Here is a 10,871-nt window from a genome sequence, read left to right on the forward strand (position 1 = left end):
TGGTCTCCTTCATTTCTGTGTGTGTGAATATGACAATGTTTTGCTAATCAACAGCGCCCCCTTGTGGAGACATTTGGCCAGTCAGTCAGTCAGTCAGTCAGTCAGTAAATTAAACTGTTGATTGTTTAATAAAAAGTTTATTTTCTATTTAATCTGAAATCTGTTGAGGTAGCTATATTTACAGCATCCAATTTTAAAAAAAAAACAGTAACATGGTTGATGTAAAAATTGACTTATGAGTGATTTTTTTCCCTCATGAAGTTCGTTTTTGCGAACTGCTGTTTTTACAAAATCCTAAGTCCCACTATTGCTATTTTAGAAGACTTTAAAATAATGTTGGAGTAAACACCTGGACAAATGTCTTCATTTAAAAAAAAAAAACTAAAAAAAAAAAAAAAGATTTCATACTCTTGCATAATACACACAGATATTGTGCGTATGCGGAACCTTTAAGGGGGAAGATTTAAACGGGTGGACAGTCGTGCAAGATGGACGACGTACCAGATAATGCTCCTGAGCGTGAGTTATTCACCTTAAACAGATTTTGCTATCTTAATAAATGTCACAGACAGTTATTTTCGTGTGCTCGTCGGCTTTTATAAATGCAGTTTAGGGCTGAGGTGACTTTTTGGAGAAACGTCTCTCTTTTACTGTGACACTCAGCAGTGTTGTCAACTGTATTTTAGTACCTTTCAGGGTTTTATACACTAGTAATGTAATTAAACAGCTACAATAACATTCAGTAGTCACATGTACTTAAATAGCTGTGGAAGTAAGTTAAAATTAAGCCGAATTTGATCTGTAAAATGTAATGGCGCAGTTTTTTTTTTTTTTAATTACAGCCATTCAATTAAATTCTTTAGGTCGTTGCTGAAAATACTAACTTCTGACTTAAAAGCAAAATTAAATGCATGATAAAAAGCTGCTTTAACAGTACTGAAAATAGTTGTTACAGTAAAAACTACTCCCTGAAAATCTGCTGAATCATACCTTGCATTCAGGTGCTCCTCGGATGTCTTAAGTTGTGTTCACGAATTTGAGTCCTTATGTGGGAATGGAGGCATAGACTGTAAATATTACGGATGCATACTACCTGTTTTTCTTTTGTTCAGGTTACTCTACCTGAACAAATTCATCAAAACGTTTGATACTCTAAGCAAGCACAAAAAAAAACCCGTTTTTACCATCAAGCCAAAGTTTGTTTCTGATTTATTTCTCTCTCTCTACTTTTTAAGAAAAACTTAAAGTCTGTTAGTCTGACAGGCCTACCAAGATTTTTTTTTCCGACTTTACCAGTTATTGTCCCAAATTTATTAAGTCTTTAAGTTAATTTTCCAAGTTGTAAAAAGCCATTTCCGATTATTCTGACACAACGTGAATGCATCACAGCACAAAGGGAGCCGTGTAGAAAGTAACGGTTATCATCCGTCATTAAAACATGCTGCTCTAATATGTTTAATTGTACAAGAGTGTTCATATCACACCTGCCTCAATAATACTAGAATATATCTTACACAAAAGGTCTCTTTTTATCATCTTGTATTGTGTGTGTTATGAAATATTCAAACTCAAGAGTTCATGTTTTTTTATGGCAGCACCCCTATCAAACTAGAATATTGGCCTGACATTTTCCAAAGAAAAATAACCTTGATATTTATTGTTTGTTTGGATCATCTGTAATCTCAACTACAATATTAATAAAATGCCCTGTATTTTGGGTTTTTCCCCAATTCATTCACTCTTAAAACTATGTGTCAGGCTTTTTTTTTTTTTTTTTTTTTTTTTAAGGCTGATCTAATTTGGACACTGAATTCTGGTTTCTGATTTTTTTCTTTTAGATTGTCCGGGAACAAGAAGTGAGAAAGCAGGAAAGACATCGTCATGTCAGGGATGTCCAAACCAGAAAATGTGTGCTTCTGGAGCCACCAAGGCCCCAGACCCAGGTAAGAGAACGCTTGAGAAAAACCTAATAAAAAGAAAAAAAAAAAAGAGTGCAGGTCATGAACTAAAACCGTGTCTTTGTTTTGTTTGCATTTGAAATTTCGTGTTGCTGCTAAACATATCCATCCTTCCTCTCCCTCTCTGTTTCATCTCCAGCCATTGCAGAGATAGGTGAAAAGCTCTCTACAGTCAAACACAAGATCCTGGTGTTGTCTGGAAAAGGAGGAGTGGGAAAGAGCACATTCAGCGCTCACTTGGCTCATGCCCTGGCAAGTGACTACACAAAGGAGGTAATCTTTTCTTCTTTTACTTTTGTACTGCACAAGTCACAGAGTCAACAGCAGAATTTCCTCTGGGAATTAAACTCGAACTGATCGTTTTCTTTAGGGAGTTAATTTGTCCATTAGTGACAATTAAATACCACTAGAGGTCACTGCAGATGCCATAAGGTTCACTCTAAAGGCAGACTTGTCAGTTCAAAAATCATCTAAAAATCTTTTACCATTAACAAAAAAAAACCTTGAGAAGATTAAACTTCCCAATAGTTAAACCTGAAGTATAATTTAATAATGTGTCACGGATGTCTCTTCACATCAACAGGACTGAACTCCCCCCCCCTCCCCCTCTGTCTCACTTTCAGGTTGCACTGCTGGATGTAGACATCTGTGGTCCGTCTATTCCTCGGATGATGGGCTTAGAAGGAGAACAGGTGAGCAGATATGTTTGAATAAATACACACTTCTACATTAGAAGTCATTTGTCACCACGATTTGACTTTAGCACAAGTTGCACATATTATAACGAGCAGTAGATATCACAGATGAATGTCAAGAACTTATCTTTCTGTTAACATGAATTACTCTTTGTCAAGACATCTGCTTTCCACCCCCATACAGTATTTATCCCCTCATATTTCACTGCTGGTCAATAATCTGTTCTCTCTGTGCAGGTTCACCAGAGTGGCTCTGGATGGTCTCCAGTGGTGAGTCATTTCACACACAATTCCCTTTTTATTTATTCAGTAAAAGGATCTATGTCAAGAATGAATAATCAAACAGTAGACATCTGTTTACATTGCAACAAAGGAAAAAAAAAAAAGATAAATAGAATTCCTGGCACTCCCATAGGCTTCTTGAAAAACATTAGCTTTCATTTTCACAAGAGAACCTTAAAGAAAATAACAAAATATAGAGCAAGCTAATGATAATGATCATCTCCTAATCTGCAAAAATTGTTCTTTTTGGACAGAAAATGACGCCCTTTTCATGTTATTATCTCATATTTCATTTCTATCCATTCATAAATGTTAGGTGTTAATGACATTAGTCACTAGTTATACAAATATCATTAACATTTGTGTGTGTGTGTGTGTTGCAGTATGTGGAGGAGAACCTGGCAGTCATGTCCATCGGTTTCCTTCTCAGTAGCCCCGATGACGCTGTGATCTGGAGAGGACCAAAGAAGAATGGTAATGTTTTTGTGTAAGTGTGTGCATAAAATGTGTTTTACTGTTTTCATGTCGTGTCTCTTTAACTGGTGTGGTGTTTGTCTAAAATCAGGGATGATCAAGCAGTTTTTGAGGGACGTCGACTGGGGGGAACTGGATTACCTCGTCGTGGACACGCCCCCTGGAACCTCAGACGAACACCTGTCCATAGTGCAGTACCTAAGCTCCACCCACGTCGATGGAGCTGTAATCATCACCACACCACAGGTAGCACAAACACAAGCGCCCAGACAGAAATCAAATAACATTGAAAGCAGCTGCAGCACCTGTACAGGGAAATTCCACCTACAAACTGCATCAGTCTTCTTTCACACAGTGATATGACTACATTACCCAGAATGTATTTCAACCATCTGGAGTTGTTCTTTCAGCGACTTTCAAGAGTAATAATGAAACAGCTACTGTAGAAATAGACAAAGAAAGTGAGAGTTGCACCCGTTGACTGAAGCCGGCACTCCTGCTGTGACTGTCACAGTCGTCCTATACCGCCACCTTCCACACTCATCTAAGTCAGCTACCACGTGTTGTTGGGGGTAATTCTCAAATATATTAAAGGACACATATAATACACTTTGACATGTTTTTCTAACACTAAGACTTGGCCCTAGTCTGTCTACAAACCCCCAGATTATGAGAAAAGTCCATCCTGTCCGTTATTTGCCTCCTCCACATTTCAGAAAATGTGTGCTCAAACAGGCCGTTTGAAGATTTTCCCTTTGTGACATCACAAATGGCAGTAGCCCCTCCCCCAGGTGGGTGCCACTCCCACAGCTAGGTGTTTGTTTTGCCCGCTGAGTATGCATTCTAACGGTAAACAAACAGGCATGGGCGCAAGAAGGCCAGAGCCACACAAGCCCTTCCAAAGGGGCGTGGTCAAACACAGGTCCTTTGCATTTAAAGCTACAGACGCAGAAACAGCCTGTTCTGGGCAGGGCTGAGATAGAGGGGTTTATAGGCAGGACCAGAGTGTATTTTTAGGAAGAAACTTCACAGACATGTTTTGGGGAACTCTGAGACTTATTTAAACTATTTTAAAAAAGAGAATAATGTGACCTTTAAGTTCATGTGGTCGGCTGAGGGACGATAAGCCTGATAAAGTTAGCACTATTTATGATTAAAAGGCATATTTCCTAGTATGCACTCTAAATGTTTTGCAGTCATCACTGCGTTCCTATTTGAGTTATTCTACTACTGCACATGTTATTTGATTAAGACATATTGGTGTAAGATTTTTTTACGTACTTTTTTTATAGTGAAAGTGCTGCTGTGAAGACAAAACACATCTACCATGTGGCAACCAACAGAGTATGCTAAGATATTATAAACTCATAAAGGTGTGTCCTACAGTGGTTATAAAGTGCAGCATGGTGCCATATTAAGTTATGATCCTGCAGGTTTAGTGTTTAGGATCCTGTTTGTTCAGGATGCACACATGCACGTTCGCCAGCTCAGGAGCGCCCACTGTGGGCAGCCCCCTCACTCTGAGACCTCTCCATTAGTGCATGTCCATAGGATCCTGTTTGTGCATGTGTGTGTAGTTCGGCCTATGTTTGTGTAGCATGTTAACTAGACAGAGTGTAAAAACGAATTTCCCCTCGCGGGATCAATAAAGTATAAATTATTTATTATTATTATTATTATTATTAGACAATAACAGCAGTAAAATGTTACACCACAGTCTTTAACAAGATTAAATAAACTGTGCATTTATAGGTTTCCTCTTCTGAGGTTTGAGTTCTATAAAGCTACAGGTGTCATAAAACAGCACAATGCTGGCAGGTTGTTGAATCCTTTCCTTTGTCGGTCCTCTGTTCATCGGCCTGTTCTTTTTAAAGTCCAAAGAAAGTGCTGCATTGAATGAATAACTAAGGCAGCAGTAGCACAAAAACAAAAAAACATGAAGGAAATATGTTGTGAACTAGCTGCAACCTCTGGCGTTGACAAATTAAGCCAATGCCAAAGTGCTAATGCTGTAGTTCCTAGAGTGTCCACTTGAGGCTGGCTCTAAAAGCCCTGGAAGTCACACACACACCCCATAATAAGATGCCCGTTTTGACAGCAGAAATTAACATGTTCAAAAAAGTCAATTTGCTCCAAATAGCTCATTACTTAATCGACAGGCATTATACAATTGAGGTAATTTGTTATACCTCATGTGTTTTGATTTTATGTAGGATAAGAGTAATTCATAATCAGGGCCGTGACTGATATGACTGAAAGCAGGCGCAAAGGAGTTTTCAGCCAGGAAGCTAAAGGCCCGCCTCAGCTCGAAGTCTTTGCCTTTTACTAGGCTGACTGAAAGTTAGGGTGAGACGTCATTTTCAATATGGCGACCGCCATTGTTGGACTTGACAATTCCCCTGGATGTCTTTCCTGAATGTGCATGCTCTGCTGCCTGTCATCATATGTGACTTTTACTGCAGTTCATCAGCTTTGCATAGAGGCAAATGTAAACAATAGTTTTCTATGTGTTTAGCTTTGAGCATGCTAACAAATCCCCTGACTCTGCTTTAGAATAGATCTGCTCTACCTTGTCCCTGCACATGATGTAAGGCACTATGACCTTGTTTTCATGTTGATATGTGCACCTGAACTACACTGTTTAATGACACTTGAACTTTGTGTACCCAAACGCTTCCTTGTTTTTAAAAAAAGGCCGGGACCTATGAGGTCAGACAGCAGAGGAATCACTTCCTCCGTCTTTCAGCTCTTGCTAACCACACAATAAGCTGGGAAGTACCGAGGAAGGAATCCAGAATCCAAGTCTGGTTGATATCACGTTCTTTCTGCGTAGTGTCTTTTCTTACACTCCCACATTTCCTCATCTTCAGACGTGGGAACTGTTTCTCTCAAGGGATTCAGGATAGCAGCTGCGAGGAGAAGGAAACTATTTATGCTAATACTTTTGCTTTAGCTCTTTTCACTCAAGATAATTCTTGTCTACTGCTTTATCCTGTCTTTTGTCTTTGATGTGCATTTCTCTTTCTGTCTTTATTTAATGTTTATTTAAATAGAAGTATGTAAACAGATGAGACACAATACAGTGTTTTTATTTAAATGATATTTGCCATACTTCTCTCTCTATGCTTCTCTTGGCTGACATTTAAAATACAAACTCAATTGACAACAAAACAAGTTCAACAACAACCATCAGAGCGATACAAGACACAAATTATCATACAATTAAACGCGGTAAAACAGGAAGCATCAGATCATAAATGACGATATGACTGAGCCGTCTTTGGAAACTGCTTCAGTTTGAGTTTAAAATGTTCCCATGCAGGGTGCAGTTTGATTTATGCAGAGGTTTCAGATTCTCCTTGTTTTGCAGAGTCAGATCAAGCGTCAACCTCCCATTGTTTAAAAAAAAAGAAAAAGAAAAAGAAAAAGCCAGTGCAAAAAAGCGGCAGTTCCTCGAGTGTCCACTTGAGGCTGGCTGTAAAAATAAAAATAACCCTATTTATGATACAAAAAATTGTTTTGTCTTAACAGCTAATTTGATCATTGGTTAAAATCTTTAAGGAGGTGAGGTTTTTTTTTTTGGTTTTTTTTCACGACTTATTCCTTTGGATGACAATTAGGCTTTTAGATCTTCTTAAGATTGCATAATAATGGGTGTGGTTTAGTCAACAGATAGGCGGGTGCGTTGTAGCTTTTTGCCACGTCTCAGCTTCACCTTTTAGCCTGTTTGCAGACTGAATCAACATTAAGGTGGAGTCAGCATTTCCAACATGGCGACGTCCCACCATTGGGCTTCATGAAGACTTTTCAGAAACCTGTGTCCATGTTTTATACAGTCTGAGTCTGTTACCATTACAGTAAGTCTTATCCTGTAATAATGGGGCACACCATCATGTCAGAGATCTTGGATACTGTTCTTCCTTTATCTCCTACTTTTTTTTTGTATTTTAGGCAGTAAGCGTGAAAGCTTAACTAGCCCAGTTGTGTCACGCCTTTGATTGCCTCTCAGTTAAAAGACTGATACTTATTAACTGGGAGGAGCTAAAGCCAGCGTGCTTCATGAAGGCGTCATGGCTGGTAGAGTCCCTTTACCTGCTCAATATGGAGACAGCAGCTAAATTCCTAAGAGACTTTGATAGGAGTCTTAGTGGGCGCTGGGATGTTATCTAGAGCATAGAGTATGTTGTTTGTGTTTGTGTGCCACTGCAATGATTTGTTCACATTTGATTATATGTTTATAATGTACAAGGTCCTTCTGGACGTATTAGATAATACTCAATATGTAACATTTAGTTTGTACTCCGACATCAGCAGTTTTTTATATTTGTACATTTTTACATTTCTCGAAAAACCCATAAAAACAAAAACAAACAAACGGTAAGTATTATCCTGAGGATTTCAGCATTCATGGATGAGTTTAAGATGAACGTATTTGAATTTCTCAGAACATGACGGTTGGGATCTTGTTGGCTTGGTTGCATAACCTTATAAGTGACCTGTGAACAGGAAGTTGCACAAGACTTAAATAAAGGGAGTAATTGAGTTGGACTACAATTTGCATCATGAAATGGTAAACCGTCTCTAAATGTGTGTGCGTTTGTCCTTTTTTGGGTTTTTTTTCTCCCTGCAGGAGGTTTCGTTGCAGGACGTGCGAAAGGAGATCAGGTTCTGTCAGAAGGTCAAGATGCCGATCATCGGAGTGGTGGAGAACATGAGCGGCTTCGTTTGTCCTAACTGCAAGGTCATTAACAGTGATGTACACAGAAAGGCACACATGCACGTTCGCAAACACAATCACGACCATGACAACCTGGGTGTAAAGATTTAATCAATACATTTTTGTAAAATAAGATGTCTGAACAGCAGTGAACATATTTAAGTTTGTTTAATGACACAATGACATATATAGTGATGCACACCACAACCAATTCAGGGTCCATACATCAGGAAAATGCATGCATGTGTAACTTAGCTCCTTCTCTGTCCATCTCTCTTCCAGAACACGTCGCAGATCTTCCCTCCCACCAGCGGGGGCGCTGAGAAAATGTGCCAGGATTTGAATCTACCGCTTCTAGGGAAGGTGCCACTCGACCCCAGGATCGCACGAAGCTGCGACGAGGGCAAGTCTTTCCTCAGTGAAGTGCCGGACTCCCCTGCCGCTCAGGTCTACCAGAGGATTGTGCAGAGTGAGTGTGTCCAGTAATGCTTGCACAACACACACACACACGTACACATGCTGCAGCATCTTAGAGGTCCTGTTTTCAGCGTCTTCATTATGCCCTTTTCCGGTTTTGTAACTTTCCAATGTAAGGAAGTTGGGCACAAACAGGCGTTTTTTTTTTTTTGCATTCCAGTGAAGTCCCTCATGATTTTTGATGACTACTGGTTTATCTCAATTCTCTATTAAACGTAATGAAAGGAGAAGTGATCGCTTTGCAAATGGGAAGCAGAGTCGGCCAAAGAGGAAGAACGAAAGATCGAAATCTGATATCTACAGCAGGAAAAGTCGAAGAATCAAATGCGGTTTAGGTATCAGATGATCCACTTCACAGCTTTTGCAGGCAGATAATGAAAACAAAAACGCACACAAAGATCTTCACTGTAATCTTTACCTAAACATTCCTCTCCGCTGTCCTCCGCCAGGTATTCAGGACTACTGTGCCAACCGTGTGATGGAGGAGCAGAGAACCATCTGAAGCCACTCTGAAGGTGGATCAGAACTGTGAGAGAGATCGCCTGAGGAGAGAGTGGTAGAAGTAAAAAAAACAAGAAACGCACAAAATGCAACATCCACCCAAGTCTGCCAGAGACATCTTGACTGTGTCTCTTGATAGGCAGCAGCTTGTTTTTGGTAAATTGGTCGGATGTTGCATTGCAGGGAATTATTCTGCTGCAGCTCTGGAATCTGTTTTCCTAATAAAAGCTATTAAAAATAAAGAGTATTATGCTGATGGGCTATAGTTATCTCTCTCTCTGTCATCATCTAGTATATCTAGCTGTACTAGTTCATGAAAGTAACGTCGAACATTTAAGTTCCCTTGCAATGTCTTAATTGACATTTGGTTGTACCTAGACTGGGTGACTATCAAAGGAGTTGGCTGTTCAATTTTCTTCAAAGTACTCATGCCAAAATTGGCATTACAGTTAATACCACAGTTAATATGAATGGGTTGGATATTCCATGCTGACTTAGATAATGATATCCCACGCTTTAGAAGTAATGTTTTCCAACTACCACTGCAACATGGACCTTCTTGCCCCAATATGGTTCTCCCGGCTCAAAAAAAAAAACTGGATGGGGACAGCCAAAATAGTTCTCCACACAACCATTGGTGACTTCACAATGTCTCCATTAATTGTTTGTACGTATATGTCAGAAACAACACCCCCTGTGAATGATTCCTCTCTGTTGTCAGCTACTGTTTAGAAGTAGCAGTTTGAGATGTTGATGATAAATGTTTTCTGAACAATTGATTTTAAATACATACAGACTTTTGTAATTCACCGATTGGTAAAATAAATGACCAAATATCAAACCTATGTATTTTCTATGAAAAGTACCGAGCATGTAGCATACATGACCCTCTAATTGTATCTGTTTATCCATTTAGATATTCCTCAAGGTGACCTCATCTCAAATGTTTAACCCTCACTTCATGTGTATGCCAACAACATTGATCACTCATAATGATTCTAGCCATCAGAACAGTTTCACTTTTAGTAATGTGAAAAGCATTGAACACGGTCATTTGTCACAATGTCCTCGTGTACTTTTGCTATTCATAGTCCCTTCAGTGTTCACTAAAAAACACATGTGAAACTGCATCTGCATCCTGCTAACAGACAATCAACAGCCAGACCCACACATGTCGAGTATTTCTCACATACAACACTGTAGCTTCCACTTAGAACATGTTCTAATCTTAGGACTGTTGAGGTCTGTTAATGTGTGATACTAATCAGTTTTTTTTTCAACAATGACTGCAGAGGCCATTCAGTTTCAGATATAGTCAGTGTCATTTCATAGAACACAAGCAGACTTAAAGACCAAAGAGTAAAGGGACTGTCCCTGATAGGCTACTGATCTATATTTGTATTTTAGCCCTCTATATTTTTGTATTTTTTATGTAAAGTAAAAAGAAAAGTGGGTTCTTCCTAATCAAAAACAGTGACAATAGCGCATCAGATTGTTTTTAATATGCAACAATATTCAAATCTACTTGTGCTGCTTTATAAAGAAAGGGGTTTGTCAAAGTAGCAGTGTTTTATACCCTTAAGGGCAGGGTTTTCTCCAGATACACTTTTTAAATATTTTGGTTGAAATTGTCTTTAGGTCCTGACAGACATTAATAACTCATGTGCTCTGAAAAAGGAACAAAGAAAGACGGAGCACTGAGGGAATGCTACTTTCAAAATCATGCTGGTTTTTGAAAATGACCAACCCTGCCTTTAAACTCAAATG

General features: G+C 39.0%; 1 protein-coding gene across 1 annotated transcript; it reads left to right on the top strand.

Annotated features, from left to right (window-relative positions):
- Positions 1-440: 440 nt before the first annotated feature.
- nubp1 (nucleotide binding protein 1 (MinD homolog, E. coli)) lies at positions 441-9,945 on the top strand. Its single transcript, XM_061026510.1, has 10 exons — positions 441-519; positions 1,839-1,943; positions 2,098-2,231; positions 2,582-2,650; positions 2,891-2,923; positions 3,319-3,409; positions 3,501-3,655; positions 8,040-8,150; positions 8,409-8,595; positions 9,053-9,945. The coding sequence occupies exons 1-10, from the start codon at positions 489-491 to the stop codon at positions 9,103-9,105; spliced, it is 969 nt and encodes a 322-aa protein (XP_060882493.1). The 5' UTR covers positions 441-488; the 3' UTR covers positions 9,106-9,945.
- Positions 9,946-10,871: the final 926 nt, after the last annotated feature.

Source organism: Labrus mixtus, chromosome 20, assembly GCF_963584025.1.
Source record: "Labrus mixtus chromosome 20, fLabMix1.1, whole genome shotgun sequence".
NCBI classification, from domain to species: Eukaryota; Metazoa; Chordata; class Actinopteri; order Labriformes; family Labridae; genus Labrus; species Labrus mixtus.

Excerpts from the sequence above, each read along its gene's own strand:
- nubp1 (XM_061026510.1), top strand. The coding sequence starts at position 489 with ATGGACGACGTACCAGATAATGCTCCTGAGC. Across the intron at positions 2,232-2,581 it reads CAAGTGACTACACAAAGGAG|GTTGCACTGCTGGATGTAGA; the intron begins GTAATCTTTTCT and ends TCTCACTTTCAG. Across the intron at positions 3,656-8,039 it reads TAATCATCACCACACCACAG|GAGGTTTCGTTGCAGGACGT; the intron begins GTAGCACAAACA and ends TTCTCCCTGCAG.